The 25,061-nt window shown below is 39.8% G+C and overlaps 5 protein-coding genes across 5 annotated transcripts; all 5 read right to left on the bottom strand.

Annotated features, from left to right (window-relative positions):
• Window positions 1-312: 312 nt before the first annotated feature.
• LOC119029052 (granzyme B(G,H)-like) lies at window positions 313-1,880 on the bottom strand. The gene is made up of 5 exons (XM_037115587.1): window positions 1,749-1,880; window positions 1,524-1,671; window positions 1,239-1,368; window positions 671-940; window positions 313-576 (listed from the first exon to the last, which is right to left on the bottom strand). The coding sequence occupies exons 1-5, from the start codon at window positions 1,804-1,806 to the stop codon at window positions 418-420; spliced, it is 765 nt and encodes a 254-aa protein (XP_036971482.1). The 5' UTR covers window positions 1,807-1,880; the 3' UTR covers window positions 313-417.
• Window positions 1,881-3,073: 1,193 nt separating this feature from the next.
• LOC119029055 (granzyme B(G,H)-like) lies at window positions 3,074-4,557 on the bottom strand. The gene is made up of 5 exons (XM_037115591.1): window positions 4,461-4,557; window positions 4,222-4,369; window positions 3,924-4,053; window positions 3,402-3,659; window positions 3,074-3,317 (listed from the first exon to the last, which is right to left on the bottom strand). The coding sequence occupies exons 1-5, from the start codon at window positions 4,519-4,521 to the stop codon at window positions 3,159-3,161; spliced, it is 756 nt and encodes a 251-aa protein (XP_036971486.1). The 5' UTR covers window positions 4,522-4,557; the 3' UTR covers window positions 3,074-3,158.
• A 792-nt stretch (window positions 4,558-5,349) lies between these two features.
• Window positions 5,350-6,958, bottom strand: LOC119029054 (complement factor D-like). Its single transcript, XM_037115589.1, has 5 exons — window positions 6,815-6,958; window positions 6,579-6,738; window positions 6,291-6,420; window positions 5,716-5,967; window positions 5,350-5,640 (listed from the first exon to the last, which is right to left on the bottom strand). Exons 1-5 carry the CDS (start codon window positions 6,870-6,872, stop codon window positions 5,482-5,484), a joined length of 759 nt encoding a protein of 252 aa, XP_036971484.1. The 5' UTR covers window positions 6,873-6,958; the 3' UTR covers window positions 5,350-5,481.
• A 2,976-nt stretch (window positions 6,959-9,934) lies between these two features.
• LOC119029053 (granzyme B(G,H)-like) lies at window positions 9,935-11,542 on the bottom strand. The gene is made up of 5 exons (XM_037115588.1): window positions 11,447-11,542; window positions 11,208-11,370; window positions 10,871-11,000; window positions 10,303-10,554; window positions 9,935-10,216 (listed from the first exon to the last, which is right to left on the bottom strand). Exons 1-5 carry the CDS (start codon window positions 11,502-11,504, stop codon window positions 10,058-10,060), a joined length of 762 nt encoding a protein of 253 aa, XP_036971483.1. The 5' UTR covers window positions 11,505-11,542; the 3' UTR covers window positions 9,935-10,057.
• A 1,967-nt stretch (window positions 11,543-13,509) lies between these two features.
• LOC119029049 (mast cell protease 1A-like) lies at window positions 13,510-15,804 on the bottom strand. Its single transcript, XM_037115585.1, has 5 exons — window positions 15,657-15,804; window positions 14,775-14,925; window positions 14,501-14,636; window positions 14,128-14,385; window positions 13,510-14,001 (listed from the first exon to the last, which is right to left on the bottom strand). Exons 1-5 carry the CDS (start codon window positions 15,715-15,717, stop codon window positions 13,834-13,836), a joined length of 774 nt encoding a protein of 257 aa, XP_036971480.1. The 5' UTR covers window positions 15,718-15,804; the 3' UTR covers window positions 13,510-13,833.
• Window positions 15,805-25,061: the final 9,257 nt, after the last annotated feature.

Genomic DNA, 25,061 nt, shown 5'->3' with positions numbered 1-25,061 from the left:
GAAAGGTTTAAACAGCTCTGATCCTTCTCCCGTTTGGTGAATTTGCATGTTAATTGTTTTTTAATTCCTTCAAGACACTGCTTCTTTAATAATGTGCCTTTCTGTAATAAAGTCTCTGTTAACGAGTGTTCATCACTGACCTGCTTCTCTGGCTGAAGTCGCAATGAATGAATATTTTCCAACACAAGCCAGTTACAGTAGCTCTACTGCATCCTGCATCTAATTCACCCAAAGACAGTTTGTGGATATGTTACTAGAAAAACAATGAACATGCTATTTGTGTCTTCAGATAAAGAGGAAACAATATTTGAAACATTTTTTTATTTTGCTTTGCGTCAAGGAGCAACTTAGACATAACTACACCTCCTAAATACAATGAAGCTATGCTGAAGCAAAGCTTTGTGTAAGGTTGTTGCATTAACATCCTTTTTCCTTGAGAATCTGGTCGATCCAGGCATGGAACTTCGACACGTCTGTGTAGACATTGGGAAAGTGGGGGTCACTACAGTCTTCATGTCCAAAAGACACGACGCCAGCAGCCATCCCATTGCACACCAGAGGACCACCAGAATCACCCTGGGAAAATGGAAACATCTTGAAATTTTGATACCAAAAAAATGTGTTGATGTGTTATGTGTTCAAACTCTCCAAAAACAGACAGAAAACGTACGTAGCAGGCTCCTTTGAGTGTTCGATATCCACCTGCGCAGATGACATTGGCCGGAAGATGGGGAATCCATTTAGAGTTAGACCATTGCTTTCTACAGACGTTCTGGTCAACGACAGACACACCCACCACTCTCAGTTCATCAACACCTCTACCAGCTTCGGTCTCTCCCCATCCTGCTACATGGCACATTTGGTTTGGCTGTAGGTTCATGTTAGGAGGGGGAACCTGAATGCGTTGTATTGTTTCACCCACTGGAACACTCTGAGACAGCTGGAGACACAAAACCAGAATATAGAAATGAACAGTGTCTGAACATGGTTTTGTCATCAGGCTTCAGTTAAACAATCATTGGAAGTTGGAGCTGAAGAATCTTTAAAATGAAGTTAACTCTACACTATAAAAGTTTTGGTAGCGCTGTGTCTTAGCTAGAATTCGATTTTGTTTTTTGCCACTTTTGACATTTACCCCCACAGGAATAAAATACAAGCAAAGCTTAAATGCGTCTAATTTGACTGTAAACACACAAGATGTCATCTGGGACAAACTGGCTGAAAGAATAAATGCTTACTTTGAGGAGCATGATGTCATTTTCTGCTGTGTCATTATGATAATCAGGGTGTTTGCATTTCTGCACAATGTGTCTCACTGTCCCAGTGTTTTTGAGATCGTGGGTGCCAAAAACAACCTTCGCCAGTCCACTGCAAAAAGTTAGAATTGAGAGGTCTGTGGATTTTCTCAGATTGTCTTGCCAACAATAAAACAAGGCAACAGATTTTACATTTCTTTTGATTTCCTGTAATTTATAACTTTAAATAAATAAAAGAAAAAATCTGTGAAATGAAACTTAGCTCACTCATTATCACAGTGCGCAGCAGTGAGGACAAAGTTGTCTCTGATGAGGGACCCTCCACACCAGTGTCCGTCGGTGGTCTGCAATGAGGCCATAAACCGCATCGAGTCCTCCTGGACTTTTACCCCATTTATGATTTTAGCTCCAAGTGCTGCAAAGATAAGTTAAAATCAAAATTAGGTTAACGTCTCGTTAAATAGAATTAATGAAAATATTCTGTCCACTTACCATTCCCTCCGAGATATGCCAGAACACGAAGGAGCAGAAGTTTGTACAGAGCATGCATGATAGCAATAAATCAACTGACTGGCCCTCTTGGGGCTGCAAAGACCAACCTTTTATACAGAATGTTGCTTCATTTGATTTTGTCATCTATTTTATCTTGACTTCTAACCAAGTGTGTGCAATGGAAAATGCAATGTTGTGCATCTTTGTGATCTTTACACTATCTTGTTTCTCGGTTACTTGCTTCCTACATTGACTTTGAGCAGCACTGCCACCCACCCAGTCATGAAACTAATGAGCTAGATTAATCCCAAGTGCCATAACTGTGTCTGTTAATGATTTTAATTGACCATGATGGAGTTTTGATCCATATCTGTCACCTAAAACTAATGTTTACAGTTGAATTGAAAGTTATTCACTTTTTTTGAAGTCAAGTCAAAGCATTTATCTTCTAGAGAAATGTATAATAAAATTCCCCATTTGCCTTCAGTCTGAGAGCCATTGGCAATGAAACAAGAAGAATATGATAATGATAAAATGAAATACCGTACCACGGCTGATACCTTAATAACTCCATGCATAAAATACAGTACATTACAGTACAGTACAGTACAATACATACATCATATTTTATATACAAATATACAGTATTATATCAGTACAAATACACATTACCAGTGCAAATATGCAGTGTGAGGTGATGGCAATCTGCATAATCTGTACATACATGTACTAATTGTCTATGCATATATACACTGCCTGGCCAAAACAAAAAAAAATCGCCACCTGGATTCAACTAATGAAATAGGTCAGAGCCTCCTATTGGATAATTACTGCATGAGCTTTTATCTTTCAGCTGGCAACAAGTTATTTGACCCCAATTGATGCAATGAGTAGCTTTTATTTCTTCAGCGACTATGTTCAAAGACGTGAAAAAGGTAATGGTCCTTTGACCCAGACTGTATTCTGGAGCTCATAACCACTTAACATTGTAGCAGCTCTGGAGAGCTGAGGTTACATTAGGAGGCATCGAGCTGTATAGAAAGAAAAAAATGATGTTATGATAATATCTGTTGAAAGGTTTAAATAGCTCTGTCACTTCTCCGGTTCGGTGAATTTACTTCTCTCACTAAAGTCACATGAATAAATATTTTCCAACACAAGCCAGTTACAGTAGCTCTACTGCATCCTTCCTCTGATTCACACAAAGATAGTTTGTGGATATGTTACTAGAAAAACAATGAAAATGCAGATTAAGAAAACAGAAAACAATATTTGATTTTTTTTTATTTTTATTTTTTTATTTTGCTTTGCGTTCAGGAGCAAACACTGACAGAGCGACTTAGACATAACTACACATCCTAAATACAATGAAGGTATGTTGAAGCAAAGCTTTGTGTAAGGTTGTTGCATTTAACAACCATTTTGACTGACAATCTGGTTGATCCAGGGAAGGAACTTGGAGACGTCTGTGTAGACATTGGGAAATCTTGGGTCTCTACAACCATGATTTCCAAAAGATACGACACCAGCAGCCACCCCGTTACACACCAGAGGACCACCAGAATCACCCTGAAAAATGGAAATATCTTGATATTTTGTTATAATAGAATATGACGTGTTCATAAACTTGAAAAAATCTGACTGAAAACTTACATTGCAGAATCCTCTGAGTGTTTTATATCCACCTGCACAGATGATATTGGCAGGAAGATGAATGTTATACCATTGCTGTCTACAGACGTTCTGGTCAACGACAGACACACCCACCAATCTCAGGTCATTAACATCGCTACCAGTTTCGGTCACTCCCCATCCAGCTACATGGCACAGTTGGTTGGGTTGTGGGTTCATGTTAGGAGGGGGGAGTTGAATTTGTCGTATTGTTTCACTGTCTGGAACACTCTGAGACAGCTGGAGACACAAAACCAGAATGTAGAAATGAACAGTGTCTGAATGTGGTTTTACTTTTCATCAAGCTTCAGTTAAACAATCACTACAAGTCGGAGCTGATTAATCTTTTAAATGAAAGTTAACTCTACAATATAACAGCGTTCATACAGCTGGGTACAGCTGTATAGCTTACAGCTAGAATTTCAGTGACTCTTAAATTTGTCTTTGTTTATGTTCACACAAGACGTCATCTGGGACAAATGGGCTTAAAGAATATATGCTTACTTTGAGGAGCATGATGTCACTTCCTTCCAAGTAATACCGATAATAAGGGTGTTTGCAGCTCTGCACAATGTTTCTCACTGTCCCAGTGTTTCTGAGATCGTGGGTGCCAAAAACAACTGTTGTCAGTCCGCTGCAAAAAGTTAGAATTGAGAGGTTATCAGTAAATTTTCTCAGGTTGTTTTGCCAACAATAAAACAAAGCAAAATATTTTACATTTCTTTTGAAAAAAATGTGTTTATGTAATTCATAACTTTAACTACATAAATAAAACACTTATGTGTGATGAAACTCAACTCACTAATCAGCACAGTGTGCAGCAGTGAGGACAAAGTTGTCACTGATGAGGGAGCCTCCACACACATGTCCATCTCTGTTCTGCACTGAGGCCATATACAGCATCTGGTACCGCTGAACAATTTGCCCATCTATGATTTCACTCCCAAGTGCTGAAAACACGAGTTGAAAATGGAGAGACAATAAAATGAGTTAACATCACATTGGCAGGCTGGAGAAAAACAGTCAGATTGAGCAGCTTACCATTCCGTCCGAGACATGTCAGAGCATGAAAGAGCAGAAACTTCTGCAGAGCACGCATCATGGAGGCAGGAGACTCAACCTGTTGTTTTTGGGTCGTCAGTCGAGTCGACCCTTTCTATGAAGACTATGAAGTAAAATGACAACAGAACACTAAGCAGGAAAGAACAGCCTTCCATTAACACTGTTGAGTTTTTGTTGAGCTCAAGTGCACATTGGAAAAAGAGGAAATGCACTTTATTCATTTTATCCCATTTTATATCTCCACAACGCAATAAAAGTATGCTGAAGCCAAACTCCCCATCGGTATTTTTAGTAAGTGCATTAAGAGTTAACTTTGTTTGTGGCCTCTCTGATCCAGGGAATGAACTCTAACATGAGACATGACTCTACTCTGCTACTACTGGTCATCTTCCCTTCATGTCATTCACCTTTTAATATTGCTTCAATTTTGTATTCATGACACTTTTGTATTTAATGTTTTTGTTTCTCTGTGTATGAATGAATTATTTCACATCATTTTTTAGAAGTTCCAACTGAGTGAGTGGCATTTGATCGTTTACTTTTGTAGGTTTGTATTTTTCTTGTTATTGTCTATGTCACATGCATCTACAAATGTACCAACAATTGTCATGTTAATTGTCCTTATTATTCTATTGTCTTTGTCAGTGTTGATTCTTAATGTCTGTATTATTATTTTTTCTCAGCCTTCACTGTATCTCTCCCTGCTTTTGACCACTAAGTTGAATCAACATTTAATATTCTGTAAACTTTATTTGGATGAATTTAACACAAATGCAACAGCATGGTTCTTGATGTGGTTTGTGGATATGTTAAAGTAAAAAAACAACTAAAATGCCATTTGTGTCTTCAGAAGAAGAAAAGCGGAAACAACAGTTGAAACATTTTTTTTATTTTGCTTTGCGTTCAGGAGCAAACACTGACAGAGCAACTTAGACGTAACTACACCTCCTAAATACAATGAAGGTGTGCTGAAGCAAAGCTTTGTGTAAGGTTGTTGCATTTAACAACCATTTTCCTTGACAATCTGGTCGATCCAGGGAAGGAACTTGGACACGTCTGTGTAGACATTGGGTAACTGTCGGTCCCAACATAACAGATCTCCGAAAGATACAACGCCAACAGCCGTCCCGTTGCACACCAGAGGACCACCAGAATCACCCTGTAAAACGGAAATGTCTTGATATCTTGATACAAAAAAATATGTAATGCATTCATAAACTTACAGAAAACTTACATTGCAGAATCCGTTGTGTGTTCGATATCCACCTGCACAGATGACATGGTCAGGAATCTCATCCCATTGTCGTCTACAGACTTTCTGGTTGATGACAGGCACAAGCGCCACTCTAAGCTCATCAACAAGTCTACCAGCTTCGGTCACTCCCCATCCAGCTACACTGCAGAGTTGTTTGGGTCGGAGGTTCATGTTAGGAGGGGGAAGTCGAATGTGTTGTATTGTTTCACCCACTGGAACACTCTGAGACAGCTGGAGACACAAAACCAGAATGTAGAAATGAACAGTGTCTGAACATGGTTTTACTTTTCATCAGGCTTCAGTTAAACAATCAGTACAAGTTGGAGTTGATGAGTCTTTTAAATGAAAGTTAACTCTACAATATAACAGCTTTGATAGTGCTGTGTTTTGGCTAGAATTTCTTGGACATTTGAATTTGATTTAGTTTTTTGCCACTTTTGACATCATAGGAATAAAAACAAAAAAAAGCAAAGCTTAAATGCATCTAATTTGACTGTAAAAAACATACAACATGTCATCTGGGACAAATGGGCTTAAAAAACATATATGCTTACTTTGAGGAGCATGATGTCATTTTCTAATGTGTCCGGCTGATAATCAGGGTGTTTGCATCTCTGCTCAATGGTTCTTACTGTCCCAGTTTTACTAAGATCGTGGGTGCCCAAAACAACCCTCACTGGTACACTGCAAAAAGTTAGAAGTGAGAGGTCATCAGTAGATTTTCTCAGATTGTTTTGCCAACAACGAAACAAAGCAACAGATTTGACATTTCTTTTGAAAAAAGTGAGTTTGTGTAACTTTGAATTAAAAATAAACAAACTGGAAGATGAATCGCAACTCACTCATCATCATCATCACCATCACAGTGTGCAGCAGTGAGGACGAAGTTGCCTCTGATGAGGGAGCCTCCACACATATGTCCGTCTGTTGTCTGCACTGAAGCCATATACTGCATTGAGTCCTCCGGGACTTTTACCCCATTTATGATTTTAGCTCCAAGCGCTGCAAAGATAAGTTCAAATCAAAATTTAAAAATGTCTCATTAAATGGAATTAATGAAAATATCCTGTCAGCTTACCATTTTGTCCGAGATATATCAGAACATGAAGGAGCAGAAGTTTGTGCAGGTCCTGCATGATGGCAGCAAGTCGACTGACTGGCCCTCTTGGAGCTGCAGAGACCAACTTTTTAAACAGAATGTTGCTTCATTTGATTTTGTGATTATCATCTATTTTATCGGGACTTCTAACCACGTGTGTGCAATGGAAATTGCAATGTTGTGCAATGTGTGATATTTTTACACTATCTCGTTTATTGGTTACTTGTTTCCCGCATTGACTTTGAGCAATACTGCCTCCCACCCAGTCATGAAACTGATGAGCTAGATTAATCTGTGGTGCAGTAATGGCAGATCATTACTGAGTCTGTTAATGTTTTTAATTGGCCAGAATTTGATGAAAAACTGCCGTTTTTATGGCTGAGTTCAGGTCCAGTTATGTGTGTTCACACTCGTGTCAGGCTGCCACATCCAAACTGGGCCTTGTCACTTGAGGTGACTCCCCTTGTAATCTCAGGCCCAGGTTCTGACAAACTCCAGGACCTTTGGCTCCAGAACTTACTGGAGACTGTTGTCATCACTCATATGTCATTTAAACCTCGTGGAAATACAACATATCAGTACAGTGATGCTGCTTCTGCTCCTGCTGCTGATGATGATGATCATGTGAGTGGTTATGCCATCTTAGAGGCTTTAACCAGATGTACGTTCTGCTTCTAACCAGCAGTCAAGTAACTCACTAGAGTCCATTCAGGAAGTATCAGTCTGTTTAGAAATACACTTTGTTTTCTTTAATTTTTAACAGTCAATCTCAAATTGTTTTGATTAGATACTGCAAATGAGGATTGCATTGCTAGTGTAATCATAGCATCTTTATATTACTATTATTATTGTTATTGTATTAACTTAATGGTGTGACATAATTTAAGGTGCAATGTAATGTGAGAATTTGGCCACCTGTTAAATTCTTTCTACCAATAAAAAGATGCAATATCACCAGAGCTGGCTAACTGCTAACTGCTAACTGATGGTAACTGTATTCTGCTCCACAACTGTAGGTACTGCAGGTTGCACAATGAAGGACCCCCAGAATCACTCTGTGAGGAGCAAATACGTCATTAATATGTTCTGTTGCATTTCTTTATAAGTGACTGACTGGTCCTGTTGCGGCTGCAAAGAAGTCCCTTTTATCCAGGGTTTTGGTTTGTCTGATTTTGTGATGATCATCTATTTTAACTTGACTTCTAACCATGTCATGTGTGCAATGGAAAATCCAATGGTTTGCAACTTGTGTTGTCTTTGCATCTCTATTTTGTGTATCGGCTGAAGCACAAACGTCATGCAGTCAGAGCAGGACAAGTATAACAAGTCTACCTCTTCTTACTCTGCTTCTTACTATCCATGTCCTTCATCACTCACTTATTTTAATTTTCTTGATTTAGGACACTTTCAGCCTCTTGATCAAGTCATTTTTGTTAAATTAATACAATATGTTAAGAGCATGTGTGCAGATTCTTTAGTGTGGAAGTTGGACTTTGAAAAAGTCCGCTCAAAGCAGTTCTTCTGATTTCTGTGACAAATTAGATAAACCACAGGAACCAGTTTCCTGCGTTGGCTTTGAGCAGCACCGCCTCCCGCCCAGTCATCAAACTATTAACTTTGCTAGATCAATCCCAAGTGCCCTAACAGAGGATCATTATTGAGAATGTTAACGTTTTTAATTGACCATGACTGATCTTCTTCATTTGATCCGTATGTGTTACCTAAAAATGTTTACTGTTGAACTGAAAGTTATTCACTTCTTTTGATAATGGTGAACGTTTTGGATGTAGGGTAGTTAAAGTCCAAGTTGTCTGAAAAACAAGTCAAATCAAAGCATTTATCTTCTAAAAAAATGTAAAATAATATTCTCCCTTTGCCTTCAAGTCTGAGAGCTGTTGGCAATGACAAACTATGTTTAGATGCTAAATATATAAAGAATATAATAATGATAAATAAAATATCATACCACAGCTGATACCTTAATAAGTCCATATACAAAACGTATACAGCATCATATTATAAATATACAGTATTATGTCAGTACAAATATACATTACCAGTGCAAATATGCAGTGTGAGGTGACGGAAATCTGCATAATGTGTACATACATGTACTAATTGTCTTTGCATGTGCATCTGCGTGTGTGTGGAGGGGCAAAGTGAAGCTTCCCGTATGCTGAGGTGTGTTAGGGTGGTGGCAGCGGATCTCTGGTTGGCTGGTTTCTATCTCTTTCAGCTTATTTCTTTATCACATGGTTTTATTCTTTATCACATGGTTGTTAGTTCTTGTGTTTTTTTTTATCTTGATTGTTTGTGTGGTGTTATGTTTTCTTACCCTCATCTTGACTGTGTGTACTGTTTATATTTGATATATTTAGTTGACTTCATTTAGTTGAATTTGCCACCGATGCAACACTAAGGCTCGTCTGTGTGGATCTACTTGACACAGCTCCCTCAGACATCACTTTGAATTGTGTGACAGACTAACTGGACCAGAGGGTACTGTAGACCAGACACATACAGATAATGAAAAAAGTGAAATATGTTGTTTTTTACTGTATCAGTGGCATCATTAGAATGTTTTTCTTTCATTTAAATGAACATGCTGCAAGATGTTCTTTGTCCTGATGTAGTTGATTTACTGTACACGAGGAGGACTGTTTCACTTTTAATTGATTCTTATTAATCACTGAATGAAGCAGGGCCTTCATTCTGTAGAGCTGAGGTTACATTAGGAGGCACTGCAGCTGTATAGAAGATTAAATAGTGATGTTATGATAATAACTGTTTAAAGGATAATATAGCTCTGCTCCTTCTCCGGTTTGGTGAATTCACCTGTTCATTGTTTTTTAATTTCTTCAACATGCTGCTTCTCTAATAATGTGCCTTTCTGTAATAAAGTCTCTGTTAACGAGTGTTCATCACTGACCTGCTTCTCTGACTAAAGTCACATGAATTTTCCAACACAAGTTAGTTACAGTAGCTCTACTGCATCCTACATCTAATTCACCCAAAGACAGTTTGTGGATATGTTGCTGGAAAAATTACTAAAATGCCATTTGTGTCTTCAGAAGAAGAAAAGAGGAAACAACGTTTGAAACATTTTTTTTTATTTTGCTTTGCGTTCAGGAGCAAACACTGACAGAGCAACTTAGACGTAACTACACCTCCTAAATACAATGAAGGTGTGCTGAAGCAAAGCTTTGTGTAAGGTTGTTGCATTTAACAACCATTTTCCTTGACAATCTGGTCGATCCAGGGACGGAACTTGGACACGTCTGTGTAGACATTGGGTAAGCTTTCGTCCCTACAAAAGTGATCTCCAAAAGACACAATACCAGCAGCCGTCCCGTTGCACACCAGAGGACCACCAGAATCACCCTGTAAAATGGAAATTTCTTGATATTTTGATACAAAAACATATGTAATATGTTCATGAACTTTCCAAAAACAGAAAGAAAACTTACGCTGCAGGCTCCATTCTGCGTTTCATATCCACCTGCACAGATGACATTGGCAGGAATCTCTTCCCATTGTTGGCTACAGACTTTCTGGTCGACGACAGACACAAGTGCCACTCTCAGGTCATCAACACCTCTACCAGCTTCAGTCACTCCCCATCCAGCTACACGGCAGAGTTGGTCGGGTTGCAGGTTCATGTCAGGAGGGGGAAGTCGAATGTGTTGTATTGTTTCACTGTCTGGAACACTCTGAGACAGCTGGAGACACAAAACCAGAATATAGAAATAAACACTGTCTGACCATGATTTTTTCATCAGCCTTCAGTTAAATAATCACTAGAAGTTGGAGGTGATGAATCTTTTAAATGAAAGTTAACTCTACAATGTAACAGCTTTGATAGTGTTGTGTCTTGGCTAGAATTTCAGGGACATTTGTATTCGATTATGTTTTCGGCCATTTTTTACATTTACCCTGACAGGAATAAAAAACAAGCAAAGCTTAAATGCAATTTATTTAAGTGGAAACATACAACACATAATCTGGAACAAATTGTCTTGAAGAATAAATGCTTACTTTGAGGAGCATGATGTCATTTTCTGGTGGGTCATTCTGATAATCAGGGTGTTTGCATCTCTGCACAATGGTTCTTACTGTCCCAGTCTTCCTGAGATCGTGGGTGCCAAAAACAACCCTCACTGGTACACTGCAAAAAGTTAGAATTGAGAGGTCGTCAGTAGATTTTCTCAGGTTGTTTTGCCAACAACAAAACAAAGCAACACATTTTACATTTCTTTTGAAAAAAAGTTTATGCAACTTATACATTAAATTAAAATTAAACATTTCTTGAAAAAAGTGACTTCATGTAACTTTAAATAAAAAATAAACAACTGGAAGATGAAGCGCAACTCACTCAAAATCATCATCATCACCATCACAGTGTGCAGCAGTGAGGACGAAGTTGCCTCTGATGAGGGAGCCTCCACACACATGTCCGTCTCTGGCCTGCACTGAAGCCATATACTGCATTGAGTCCTCCGGGACTTTTACCCCATTTATGATTTTAGCTCCAAGTGCTGCAAAGATAAGTTCAAATCAAAATTTAAAAATGTCTCATTAAATGGAATTAATGAAAATATTCTCTCCCATTACCATTTCGTCCGAGATATATCAGAACATGAAGGAGCAGAAGTTTGTGCAGGTCCTGCATGATGGCAGTAAGTCAACTGACTGGCCCTCTTGGAGCTGCAGAGACCAACTTTTTAAACAGAATGTTGCTTCATTTGATTTTGTGATTATCATCTATTTTATCGGGACTTCTAACCACGTGTGTGCAATGGAAATTGCAATGTTGTGCAACGTGTGGTATTTTTACACTATCTTGTTTCTAGGGTACTTCTTTCCTGCGTTGACTTTGAGCAATACTGCCTCCCAGTATTGGCATGAAACTGATGAGCTAGATTAATCTCTGGTGCAGTAATGGCAGATCATTGCTGAGTCTGTTAATTTGTCTAACTGACCAGAATAATATACATTTGATGAAAAAAAAGCTGTTATATCAGTTCAAAAATGTATGTGTTTTCTTTGTTGTCATTGTTGTTGTTGTTGTTGTTGTTGTTGTTGAAGTCTTAGTCTTGGTCAGACTGTCCCCTGTTGTCAAACTGACCTCGGTTGGGCTGGAGGCTGTGTTCGGATCCAGTTCTGTGTGTTCACTCTCATGTCAGGCTGCCAAATCCAAACTGGGCCTTGTCACTCGAGGTGACTCCCCCTGTAATCTAAGGCCCAGGTTCAGATAAACACCAGAACCTTTGGCTCCAGAGTTCACTGAGCCATGAGCTGATTCACTAACGGTGGCTATCTAGAGCAAAGGACCGCTACCAAAGAAGAGCAGTTGTTGGTTACTCCGCTGATACGTTGCCCCTTGTGGTTTTGGAGCTTTGAATTCTGGCCATATTTATCAAATTATACCTTTAGCTAGCTGTGTTCACCGGGAGCTCATGGTCGGGCAGAGACGGCTACACCTAGCTGCAGGGCAGGGTGCAGATTTTCTGTTAAGCACTAATGGCTACTTTTATTTTGGCTTCATAATTAGCTACTATAAACAGCAATTCATATTCTCAACAAGTCCGTCCCTATCTTAACAGTTTTACAGGAAACATCCAAGTGCGGTAAAGGAAATTACACTATTCACTATTCACTGTTTTCTCTCTACAAATCTATAATAAGGTAAATATCAGCAAATGTGGTATTTATTGTGTATAAGTGCAAGCTGATGCTGTTTAGTTAGCACATCTTTATGCTCAGCAGAGAGCTCGATGAGCCATGGCATAGTTTCTCTGCTTGTTGACCATTAGTGGGCGCTGCATCATCAGACGCCACAGCTGCAGTCTTCTCTATCAGCCGTGTTACAGAACAAAACCATTACCTTAAGAGAGAGTTGTACATGGGGTCGTTGCAGTCTGATGTTTCTATGTGAGCAAGTGCCTACATGTCTGTCTACTATGAGTCATTCCTAGAAGTCCCCTGTGAGCCTGACTCTGTCCAAGAGGTGACAGAATCTGCCAAGCCAAATCGAAACTTCACTGATATATGTTTTGTCTCATTCGTTGTAATCCGTACAACAAGAAAAGTATCAAAGTTTGTAAAAAGAAATGTTTTTTGGAAGTTTTCCTCTCTACAACTTTCAGTTTACCTCGTATTCCTTCATAAATCTGCTTAGTAGCTATTGGGTCTGGCTGTGCAATCTTTTTACTGCAGGATTTATATTCGTGGGCACAAACTCTTGGATTGCCTCTGCTCTAAAACACAAAGACCAAGACAAGTTTTGTTTGATGTGGATCTACTTGACACATTCGTTTGAATTCAGTGACAAACCACAGAAACCACAGTTTCCTCATTTAGATTTGCACATCAGTGTTCTCACAGAAGCCGTTATGAAATGTGGTCGAGTTAAATTTCTTTCATCAGCAGCAGCTAACAGTTGCTATTTGTACTCACTGGTGGTTGTCTGATAATGTTTCATTTGATCAGAATCCAAAATATGCTGAAGGTGAAGTGTCGGAAAATGTTATTGTGTCGTGCAAATATAAATATCTGCACATAAACAAACACACATCCAAGAACCTCACACATACACAGACTCAGGTAGGAATTCTAAAGAAAGGCATGTATACTGTATAGCTTTTTATATACCATTTCTTTCTTCAGATCAAGAATTTAAATGAATCAGTGGTTCTTTATTTTGCATTTCACATAAAGACTAAACAGTTATAGACTGTCTAAAGCTCAGCAGAACCTCCACAATAGTAATTGTTATATGATATAAAAGTTGCATTCATAGAACAGGTTTAAACAAATTCACATTGAGATTTTCAAAGAAATTAGGAAGTATGTCAGATGTTAAGACAGGCCATTCTGTAAGAGGAAAACACATTTTTACAGAAGCTGGAGGCAGCGACAGTGCCAGCCGAACTGCTGCTAAGTGGAATGCTGTCCCAGAGCCGAGGCACCAGCGCGAGACACTACAGTATGCTGAATTCTCACATTTTACAATTCTTTTGCTTGAGAATCCTCTTGATCCAGGGAAGGTACTTTGATACATCCGTGTAGACGTTGGGTTTGTTTGGATAGTCGCAGTTTTTTTCCCAGTTGAAAGACACAACACCTACAGCTATCCCGCTGCACACCAGAGGACCCCCAGAATCACCCTGTGAGGAGAAATTTCTTTTAGAATGTTTTTTTTTTTTTTTTTTTTAAATTTGGCAATCTCTAAGATTAGAAATCATTACATTAGAAACCTGTTCACATTTTCATTGAAATGACACCAAACACACCTGACAGAATCCTTTATTTTGGCCAGATCCGTCTGCACAGATAACAGTGAGAGGAAGTTTGTTCTGCCATTTTCTCTGACAGGCCTCCTTGTTAACAAAAGACACATCCACTACTTGCAGCTCATCAACAACTTTGCCACCGGTTTTTGTGTAGCCCCATCCAGCCACGCGACACTTAGCGTTATCTTTTGTTTTATTCACAGTCTTTGGAAGTTGAATCGGTCGTACTCTGTTGTTCCGTGGGGCTTTCTTAGACAGCTGGAGACACAAATATCAAAGACCAATTCATAGCATGCTTTGTATCCTGCATCAGGCCTGAAGCAAAACAAATACTGCTCATGAATAGAGATTGGATGAACGGATAACTACTTACTTTGAGGAGCATGATGTCATTGCCACGTTGTACATCTGTATAATCTGGATGGATGCATGTCTTTTCCACAGCATATCTCATTGTTCCACCAACCTTCTTGAGATTGTGGGTGCCAAGAACAACACTTGTAGGAATCCTGGACATTGAACAAATATGAAGTTAATCGAACAAATGAATAACTACAAATCTTAAACTGATTAAACTGATCAAATATTAACATTCAATATAATTCTTCATCTAAAATGACAACATTTAAAGAGGAAAGATAACCCACGAGCGGTTACAGTGCGCAGCGCTGACCACAAAGTCCTCACTGATGAGGAACCCTCCACATAGATGTTGATGCTGTTTGTCCTGCAGCGAGGCCATATACAGCATCATCTTCTCCGGGACCTTTTTACCATTTATGATTTCATCCCCAAGTGCTGTAAAGATAAGAGTGATGAGTAAAATGTAGCATTTGATCAGTGGTGAGTGGAGCACTGAAAATCTACTTAAAAGAGATGACTCAAGTAAAGTATGACAATTTAGAAACATACTGAATTAAAAGAAAACAGTACCAGGTTAAGACATGACTCAAAGTACAAGTTACTTTCTATTTTTGATATATATTCAAATATAATTGACTATAAGTATGAAAGTTGCATTACATTAAAGCTGGCATTACATCAGCTTAACTGCTCTTTGAAGCAGTTTATTCAAATGTCCAACAGACAACAAGATATGTCAGTGTCATTATCATAACATCAAAGATTAATGGCACATATTAAATTAGTAACAGAGCTTACATTACAGCTGGCTGACTATGTTTTAACCTGTCATATGTGCAACTAACTTCAGTGTAACAGGAGGCTACCATGGAAACTTTAGAGGAAAATTTTACAACAGACAAAATAAGTTGACAACAGTTGACAACAATCACGTCCTGAGGAACCATGAAAAGATATGATAAGCTGCCTCTTTTTATGTTTTTAAAGTCGTCATTCAACAGGGTCAAAAGTAACCTGGAGCTTATTTTCCCCCCGGCAGAGTACAAAAAGTACTCTCTCTTTAAATAAACAAAAACGTTTTACTCCTGTGCATTACTTCTAACTAGTTGCTACCCGTCCCTGCATTTGTAGACTTCAGGCTTAATAACCAGATTAGTTTATCTTACCGTTAGGTCCCAGACATGCCAGAAGATGACAGAGCAGAAGCTTGTGCAGAGCTTGCATCATGCTGGCAGAAAAGTCAAGCTGTTGTCTCTGGGGGTCTCAAACATCACCCTTTTATAGGCCAAAAGCAGTCTGATCGATAAGCGACCCTGTGGTTTTTCGTGCTCTTTACCTCGACTTCTTTAGCCACATCCTCTGTGATGCCGGTGCAGCTTTTAATTGCTTTATGAGTGCATGTGGCCGATGTGGAGATGATGCAGCGTGGTTATGTTATGGTAAATATAAACCTCATGGTTCAGCCTGGAGCACATACGCACATTTTGACATCAGTGGGTAATGAGTTTAACACAACTATTCAACACATACATTTCTCCCTGGCATAATCCCTGTCAATCTCTGTATTTGGATGAATCTCATCCTCACTGTCTGGACACCACTTCACCACAGGACTTTTAACGGAGGACCAGAAGTGGCGGACACATTTTCTTTGTTGTGAATCTTCTTTTTAGCTGGGACCCTGGGCTTTTTGCCTCTGCAACTGCAAGGTCGCACCAAAAAACGAACAGGAAACCAAAGTTTCCAGCACAAGGTTGAAGTGGGGGTATTCTCACAAGTGTGACAATAATGCGCGAAAGTCATGTGATCACTGACTGACAGCTAGAAGTGAAAAGGAGCATCATGACTCATCTGTAATTTATTTAATTAAGAATTTGTAATGTGTTTAAACTGACTGTGTATACTGGCCCAAACAAGTATGTTCGTGAAATGAGAACGGAATATATGTCACAGAAGGCATCAGTGGAGAAATTTTGTATGTACATAACACACATGGCAAGAACATTATGAGAAAGTTTGGAAGCTTGCAGAGAAGAGCAAAGATGTGAAAAATGGCTTAGGTATGTGTCGAGGTTGCAACATCTGGATGATAAAATTACGAAACTGTTCCACAAATGTGAAATGATCTTTCGTCAGGTCAGTTTGTATATTGCTGGTGACACGTGGAGCTTAAGAACTTTCTTTCTGTCTGAAAATCAATAATAAGGAATGATTCACCAGTCCTTATTTAGATGTAGAAGGTTACATATCTTAGACCTTGCCCGTGTCACAGTCTTCACACTAATGTTAGACTGTTTGTTTCACACTCACACCATCGACATTAGAGACCCTGTTCACTGTCACACATTCAAGTCATACCTATTTTGAATCCACCCATTTCCCCTGCTATTCCTTGAATCACGTTTTTATTTTGTCGCCACGCCATTTGAACTTTCTTGATTTTTCTATTTATTTTGGTCCATGCTGCTCCTCCTCTTCGCCCTTTTCTGTTTTGTGCACATCACTACTGGTTTGTATCCACATCAAATGCTCTTTGGCTCGATAAACTGAGTCAACGAAAAACACAGGCGCACCACCGATGTTCTTTGGTGTGGATGTACGTGACAAAACCCACAACCCAAAACGGTTTCTTGGAATTGCTTGATAATCTTGACAAGCCGCAGAAACCACGGGCTCAGTCTGCACATCTCAGCATTGTTGTTCTCACAGTCACAGTTACGAAACTCCTGCTCATTAAAGAAACACTAGAAAACTTATTTACTTACTTATTAATCCCACACTGGGAAATTATTTAAAGGTCATATTGATTACATTTGCATGCAATCATTTTTAACAAATACGCTACGGAGCTTGTAGACAGGTGCAGAATACATAATAATAATAATAATAATAATAATAACAATAATAATAATCTAATTTCCTTTAAAATATTATTATGATTGTAAATTAATTATTTAAAATTGGTTGTTGGGCCCAAAATGTTTGTTTTTTTTCTTAAATCTGTAAGAATTCAGACAGTTGGATCCAGCTGTAAACAAGCTTTGTCAGCCAGTAGTTTACCACCGTTGGTATCATGTGGTATATGTGTTACCAGTTTGTGGAAAACAATATCAGATTGGCTGAGTCTAGCCATTTATTTAACATTATCAACACTAGCTACTGTTAGCCTGACAAACCTGACAACCATCTCAGCATCTGATGGCGGGCCAACTTTGACCCACAGGCCACACTTTGGGCAACCTCGACTTAAGATGTGTTCTTTAATGTCAGCATTTTAATATTTACAACATTATGGGGGTAACAACACAAACTCAGAAATGTAGAAAGGTGGCAGGGTCCGCCAAATGCAAACAAAGTGAAAGAGTATGATATCGTCTCGTCTTTTAAGGTCAATTTGTTCATTCGGCCTATTCTGTCATGAAAAAATTTGTTTGTTTATTTAGTTTATTTAGGCATAAAAGAAAAATCTTGATGATCTAAATTTCTTACCCAAAACTATCCTTTAAACGGGTCCGAGTAAGGAACCTATGGACTGCTAACACAGACCACTGGCTTAGTCACACACTGTGATGTGTGGCTCATGCTCCATAGATACAGAGGATTTGTCCTTTTCATTTTACTACACGTTGCCGTGTCTTCCATATCCACATCTGGATCCTGTCAAGTTTAACGTCAAACACAGAACAAGCTGTGTTGTCTCAGCTGTTACAGTCACTGTGGCTATTACACCATCGTGTCCACCAGAGAGAGCCAGTGTTCTCAACAAGATTTTAAAAAGTTCTCCACATTTTGACCATCAGAGGGTGCTGCTTCACCATCAGTCGGACATTTCATGTGAAGTCAAAGATTGAGCTGTCTGATGAATCTTCCCACCAGCATCTGCCCTCTGTGTCCCAATAACGTACCTTCGTTTTGAGTAAAAAAGTAATCCCAATACTAATACATGGCTCAGCTCTCCTATAACCTGAAGGTTAGTGGGACAGTGACATATGAAAATGAGCCATCCCTCTGTGGACTGTACCCTACCTAGAAATAGACATTTGTATATTATAATTCCACAAATTAAGAGAAAATGGATTTAACGTGGAAGTGTGCAGCCAAAAGACACACAAAAGCTGATGCAGTGCTCCAACAGAAGGCAACCAGTAACCTAATGTCTGATTTTATGGTGAACTTACATGATTTGTAGTTTAAAGACTCCTTAAAGTCTAAAGTTTCGACAATCTGCCACTTCAAACTTGAGAGCCTTCCTGGTTTAGGGATGAAACACTAAACCTCACAGCCCGATCAATTTGGTTCTCCTGGCTGCAGCCGCTGAGTCTGGTGCTGAGGCAGCGGAGAACATGATGGGAGAAAACACTGCGTCAGCATAGTTCTGTTTTCTACCGTATCAGTGGTTGCTGTTTAAATGTTAATGTCAGAAGGGTTAATACAAATTTCTCATCATACTACTCTGACTCTCTTTTGAAGTCTTCTACTAATGGAGCATCCTTTTTGTTAGCATAGAAGGCCTGTAGAGGTTAAGTGATGTATACTATTGATAAGCTCCCATGGCTCCGTAGACACAGGAATATCACAGAAGTTCCAGAAGAAATGTGCTGATTGTTTGTCATTTAGGCTCCTGACTTTGGCCTGCAGTTGAACCCCTTCGCTCTGTCTGGACACAGCTGTCTAGTTTGAACAACATTTCGCTGTTACTCCGCCACAGTGTGTCTGTGGTACAGAACAAAATAAACATTAAAGAAGGGCTCGCTTCAGCCAGAATTTGAGTCAGAGATCGTTCCCTTACAGTCTCCGTCGGAGTGGATAAAACGACCTTAAGTTTTCCAGTATCGGGTTCTTGCTCCCACAGCAGACCTCGACGGATGAAGCTGACATTTGCACGTCTTGCTAATTGTCTGCAGGTTTTAATCCAATATTTCAAACCTCCTTGTGGGAAAAAGAAGGCAGATTTTGACATTGCACAAGAAAAATGTTGCTTCCAAGGAAGAAAATCCACCTGTTAATCTTTTAAGTAAAAAAAAAAAAAAGAAAAAAGAAAAAGAAAAACGAGCTGAAATAATATCACCATGCATGCAGTGACAAAACACAGAGTCTGTCTGGTTTCACTGGCATGAAGAATTACTTCACACAGCGGGGCTTGAGGGGCAGGGTGGATAGGCTTTGGCACAGTTAAACCTTTGCAAGAAGCGGCACTGACTTTGGTCTTTTCCAGTCACTTGCGGCCAAAGACAACCTCATGATGTTGACTGGGACGATAGCCAACATGTGGCTGTTCTGCCTCAGCTAGCAAGACTATATAGGAGATGGTCTGTGCCCCTTCAGGCTGCCGCCACCTTTTCACTGATCATCTTCTTAGACTTTGTGCTTTAGACTTTGTGCATTCTCATCTTTAGTCTGCTTTAATTGCATTTTTGTTCACATTAGTGTGCCTAGCTAGCATTATTAGCATAAGAGGTATGTCTCCGTACTGATGCCCCCCCCTTCCTGTAATCTGTAATGTCTTAGTGACACACAGAAGCAACACTGATGAATTGTTAAGTAAGTATCACAATCAAATGCTGAAGCTACATTAAAGCAGCTACAAGGAGCTTCCATTCATTGTGTGTTCACAGAGGACAAACGCGGTACGAGAACCTTTTATAAAGATCTCGATCCGGCCGGCACAAACATTTGTTTTGGAAGCGAGTGAAAGAAAGACAGAAGAAAGAGATAGCAAAGCTGTTTGGGTAATGCACAGTGAGGGTGTCACGCATTTGTGGCTGTGTAAGATGAGTTACTGTAATATGATGATGGCGAACTGAAGCAAACTTTGCATTAGTGCCATGCCTCCAGATTACAGATCAGCATCCTTCCTCAGGCTGTGAGAGCACTCAGTTCATTCTCATCAGCGCTTATTTTCTTTCAATTTGAGAACAATTAGTACAGATCATTCAAACAGTACAACTAGAGTTTTACATAATTAGTGTTTTGTGCGAGCACTGAATGTCCTAAACCAGGAGTGAGGCTGTGTTATTCTGGCCTCGACTTAAAGACGACCTAATATGCTTCTCCAGTTTTTTTCCTTCCCTTCAGGGTGTTAAATATTTTTCTTCTGCATGTAAAAGGTGTTGAAAGTTAAAAAGGTCAAGGTCTGCACTAACAGGAGCTCCTCTCTTCCTCATGATTCGGTCAGTAGTCTCGCCTTTAATTCCCTGACTTTGTGACATCACACTATGTCATGGGGTCACACGATTGCATAGTTCATGCCAGGCTCCTAGTTTGGCACATAATAACAAATCCAGCACAGCTGCTCTTTTGTTTTTGTTAATGGTGCTGGGTCAGGCATGTGTGAGTGGACCAATCAGAGCAGACTGGGTCTACGGAGGGGGTGGTCCTAAAAGAGACAGGAGGCCCTTGTTTCCAGGCTTTATACTGTGCTAAGCTAACTGGCTACTGACTTCACTATTTGCTGGAGAGACATGAGTGTGGTATGGACTTAACCACATTTTGTGCTGGAGCCTGATGTAGTCTAATGTTGTGCGATCCTGGTTTCACAATAACCAGCGAAACTAAAGTGATCTTGAATCGAGAGACTGTAACTACGATGTCCATGTCTGTCCTTCCCTAACTTTGAACCCAGTGAGTAATTCCTATTTTCTCCCTACATCTTGCTCATAAAATACGGTATCCTGTTTATCCACCGATATTAGATTACACTCACTCTCCTTGCTCTTCTCATCCCTTCTGATTCACACAGTCATCCCTGCGTCCATCTCTTCACCTTGTCCCCTGGTGTCTGGCACGACTGCAGGCATCCAGAGAATGCCTGACATGGGGTTTGGCCGGTCGGCACCACATACCTGCGGCGTGGCATGGCAGGGCTTTAGGGGAACTGTGGCGCATGTGCCACTCAGCAGCCCTGTCTAATGTCCAGTAAGTGGCTTCAGACATGAACACTAATCCACTCAGTGATGAGAAGGCATCAGTCTGATGGCTCTGCTGCAGGCTGCCAAGACTGTCCAAGCACAAACTCAGGTTCAGACAGAGCACAATGGGGACAAACTCCAGGCTTCAAAGGGAATCATTGCAACTTTAATGAAATTGTATTTCCTTCGCAGGTATTTGACTGTGATAAATCAATTTGTTCACGCTTTTCCTCTCTCTTATGAAATATTTATTTCAAAAGCAGAAACAGGACAGTGAGCTCCTACTTTGCTGTCACGAAATCGAAGACATATGAAAAGACAGAATGTGAATAACGTAGCTCTGAAAGCCTCTCATCTAGTATGCAAACCTCTTTGATCCGGATATTCCCCTTTCATTCTCCCTAGATTAGTTATTCAAAAAAAAAAAAACATTTTCACTTCATGACTGCCTCGTATAGTAGAAGTCAAGATTATTTTTTTCAGTAAATTGAACTGAATGCACATTTTCTTCTACAGCATGACATATTCGGTATTTTTGTAGAGTATAAGTAAGTAAGCAAACTTGAAATGAACAGACCGACCACGTTACTGGGAGTGTGACAGCATGTATGTTTGAAAACATTTTCAACTGTGTCTATTCATGCTGACATTTTTAATTTGATGAATAGTGTCACTTATTCCACCTCTAAAATTCACCTTGCCTTCTGTTCGAACCATTTTCAGTCGCCAGTATATGTTAGTGGGTAACGTTTCTGCAAACCACAGATACGTCCATGATTGACACCAGCAGCATACATGGCTTTTGTCACATCAAAAGCAGGTATTTTTATAAGTGAACCTGCAGTTATATCGAGCAATTTTTGTGGCGAACAAAACTTGCTATTTGTCACTGGAAGTTGGACCGTTTCTATCCGTGATAGTGGCAAGCAAACAGGTACTCTAAGCCAAATCATTATGTTCTCCTAATCCTAACCAAGTGTTTCTTGGGCCTAAACTTAGGCAAAGGATAAACACAGCACTGTGAAGAGAGAGGAATAGAAAATTAAGACAAAACAGGCACAAAATCACAACACATAGAAATGCTCACTTGTTAGTGGTTTTGTCAGAAACACACTGACCTGACATTTATTCTAGCGGTTCTGTCTGAACACAACAACATACCCACTTGTTTCCAGAGGGTTTAAAATAGAAAATTCAAATTCTCACTTATAAAGACTTTTATGACTTTTTCAGAAATTATCATCCCCCCAAATTTGATGAATCACTCAAATTTAGACTGGTGTTCGTGTGTGAAAATCTAGAGCCACAACATTTTTTTTTCTGCAAAGGAGAACCGCAAACTATATTTTTATCGCTGAAACGAGAATTAAAGTCTCTGTATTCTCATGAATTTGGTCATACACATGGTACATACCTGGTAACCATACACACACATGCACACATGCTCGCAAACGCGCATACACACTCATCCGTCGTCTACTCTTTAGTCCATCTATTCAGCATTATAACTTGGGCTGTTTTTGTAACAAAACAAGGCCTAATCCTAAATTCAGGGAACTGTGAATGTGCCTCAACAAATGGCAGACAAATGAGAAGGATTAGCGAGGGCCTGTGAAAGAGTGAAAGGTTTGCCATTGATCTACGGTGGTCCTGTTCTCTTTCAGGGCCACTCGGTTTGAAAACCCCACTGAGTAAGAGCATACAGGGCCACTCCAGAGCCCCCTAGGCCACCGAGAGACACACAACAGCCACAATTAGTCTCAGGAGCTGTAATGGCAATTCAATAAGCGCTTTAAAATTGTGCCTTAGTCCGTCTGCCACCCCCCAACCCCTCCCATCCCTCCCATTTTCGTCTACATACATAAGATTGGTATTATGAGTGGCAAAGGGCTCTTTTTTCTTTCCCACCCACCACAGTTCTTTTCAGTCAGTGTGAGAGAAAATGACCACACAGGGTTTCAAAGGTTCTAGAGGCTGTGGTTTGTTGTCGCTGAAGCAGCATGACTTGTGCCCCTGTAGATTTTGGCTAAAGCCCTCAAAATGGGCTTCCATTATTACTTTTTTCGGTCACTCAGCTGCAAATTAATTTCGAGGCAGTCAAAGTAACCTTCTCTATAAACACTTTTTTAAATGGGTCAGGCAGAATACCTCCATACTAGTGATGTGTTCATGGGTGCGCTGATGCGATGTCTGAAGTCCGCAGACACTCGCATCAATTTCAGATTGTGAAGGGGCCTGAGCAGAAAACTGCTGTGCAGCCCACCAGGTGCTATCCGACGGACACTTTAGCAACAACATCATCGCATGACTCACTCTCTCAGTCCTCTGCTTACACTGATGGGATCAAACGGCCCAAACACCTGTGCTCCTGACATCAACACGGAGGAGCCGAGGATGTCTTCTGGATGGCTGTCATTTCCATTCTCCGGAGCTCTCTTTGGGACATTCCTCGTTGATTTTGCACAGTGTTTAGGTTTTTTCCTTTTTGCTTGATGATCAAAGGCCAAAGCTTTTGATCGGGACTTCCAAAGGATCCCTCTTGTTTTGCTGGCGAGTGCACTGACAGGACAGTGGTGGAGCAATGATAATTACAGTTCCCATTTGGTGTCCCTGGAACTGGCACCAACAGCCAGTCGCACCCTCAGGCCAAGAAGAAAGGGGAGATTCTTGGACGGTTAAAAGAGGAGAGCAGAGAGGTAGTGGAGAAAAGATGGAGGAGACACCGACAAAGAGGCGGGTCAATCGAGAGAGCAGGCAGAAAATGGGATTACTTTGGGTCGTGCATGTTTTCTTGTGTCTGTGCCAGCTGACGGTTGGAAAACGATCATATGTTCAGGGACACGGTATAAAATAGAATGTGTCATAATATTTTCCACAACTCCACCAGCTGAAATGTGTTGCTGGCATCAAGTTCAGAATTAAAGCATATGATAATAATGATATTATTAGCAAATCATCACACTGTGTTCTATGTTTTTTAGACTCCAACTTTTTCTCCAGGAAGAAAGCAAAAAAAAAAGAAGAAATTCAATGTCTATCATGTATTTTGTCTGTTGTGTCACATTTTACATCAGTTTGTCCCTAAAGTGTGCTAAGTACAGAGCTATCACCAGCCGGCTAACTTAGCTTAACATGAAATGGCTGAAAACACGGGAAAATTGGTAACTTGCTAACCTGTATATAAATAAAATAGATACATTTTAGACTTTGTAGGGTATTTTGGTTTCTGTAAAACAAACAATGTACACTTTAAGCCAGCTAACTTAGTCGGCTAGTTAAGCTAACATAAAAAGACTGGACACACAGCGAAATTGCTGGTTTGCTAGCCTATAAAAAAAAGGAAACAGATAGCCTACAATTCAGTATTTGTCTGTTATTTTGGTATCTGTAAAACAAATCATTTAATTAGTGAACTTCAGAGGAGTTGGTAGGCTGATTTCGTAACCGTTGGACAGAGCCAGGCTGGCTGTTGCCTCCTGTTCCCGGTCTTTGAGCTAAGCTAAGCTATCCGGCAGCTGATGATAGCTTAATTTTCAGTGGACAGACATGAAAGTGATATCAAGCGTCTCAGCAAACTCTGGGTAGGAAGTCGAATAAGTGCATCTCCCAAAATGCCAATCTTGTCTTTTAAATGACTATTATTTTACAGTTTAAATTCAACAG

The sequence above is a fragment of the Acanthopagrus latus genome, chromosome 11 (genome assembly GCF_904848185.1).
Source record: "Acanthopagrus latus isolate v.2019 chromosome 11, fAcaLat1.1, whole genome shotgun sequence".
Lineage (NCBI taxonomy): Eukaryota > Metazoa > Chordata > Actinopteri > Spariformes > Sparidae > Acanthopagrus > Acanthopagrus latus.
Note: the sequence above shows the minus strand (reverse complement) of the source record. Positions and strands in the feature narration are given on the sequence as shown.

What these genes read in the sequence shown, in the direction of transcription:
- LOC119029052 (XM_037115587.1), bottom strand. Translation starts at nt 1,806, where the DNA reads ATGCATGCTCTGTACAAACTTCTGCTCCTTCGTGTTCTGGCATATCTC. An exon ending in GCTGCGCACTGTGATAATGA is followed by an intron (nt 1,369 to 1,523) that starts GTGAGCTAAGTT and finishes AACTTTTTGCAG; the next exon opens with TGGACTGGCGAAGGTTGTTT. An exon ending in ATGACATCATGCTCCTCAAA is followed by an intron (nt 941 to 1,238) that starts GTAAGCATTTAT and finishes TTGTGTCTCCAG; the next exon opens with CTGTCTCAGAGTGTTCCAGT.
- LOC119029055 (XM_037115591.1), bottom strand. Translation starts at nt 4,521, where the DNA reads ATGATGCGTGCTCTGCAGAAGTTTCTGCTCTTTCATGCTCTGACATGT. An exon ending in GCTGCACACTGTGCTGATTA is followed by an intron (nt 4,054 to 4,221) that starts GTGAGTTGAGTT and finishes AACTTTTTGCAG; the next exon opens with CGGACTGACAACAGTTGTTT. An exon ending in GTGACATCATGCTCCTCAAA is followed by an intron (nt 3,660 to 3,923) that starts GTAAGCATATAT and finishes TTGTGTCTCCAG; the next exon opens with CTGTCTCAGAGTGTTCCAGA.
- LOC119029054 (XM_037115589.1), bottom strand. Translation starts at nt 6,872, where the DNA reads ATGCAGGACCTGCACAAACTTCTGCTCCTTCATGTTCTGATATATCTC. An exon ending in GATATATCTCGGACAAAATG is followed by an intron (nt 6,739 to 6,814) that starts GTAAGCTGACAG and finishes TTATCTTTGCAG; the next exon opens with CGCTTGGAGCTAAAATCATA. An exon ending in GATGGTGATGATGATGATGA is followed by an intron (nt 6,421 to 6,578) that starts GTGAGTTGCGAT and finishes AACTTTTTGCAG; the next exon opens with TGTACCAGTGAGGGTTGTTT.
- LOC119029053 (XM_037115588.1), bottom strand. Translation starts at nt 11,504, where the DNA reads ATGCAGGACCTGCACAAACTTCTGCTCCTTCATGTTCTGATATATCTC. An exon ending in GGTGATGATGATGATTTTGA is followed by an intron (nt 11,001 to 11,207) that starts GTGAGTTGCGCT and finishes AACTTTTTGCAG; the next exon opens with TGTACCAGTGAGGGTTGTTT. An exon ending in CGCAGAATGGAGCCTGCAGC is followed by an intron (nt 10,217 to 10,302) that starts GTAAGTTTTCTT and finishes TCCATTTTACAG; the next exon opens with GGTGATTCTGGTGGTCCTCT.
- LOC119029049 (XM_037115585.1), bottom strand. Translation starts at nt 15,717, where the DNA reads ATGATGCAAGCTCTGCACAAGCTTCTGCTCTGTCATCTTCTGGCATGT. An exon ending in GCTGCGCACTGTAACCGCTC is followed by an intron (nt 14,637 to 14,774) that starts GTGGGTTATCTT and finishes TTCAATGTCCAG; the next exon opens with GATTCCTACAAGTGTTGTTC. An exon ending in AAAATAAAGGATTCTGTCAG is followed by an intron (nt 14,002 to 14,127) that starts GTGTGTTTGGTG and finishes TTCTCCTCACAG; the next exon opens with GGTGATTCTGGGGGTCCTCT.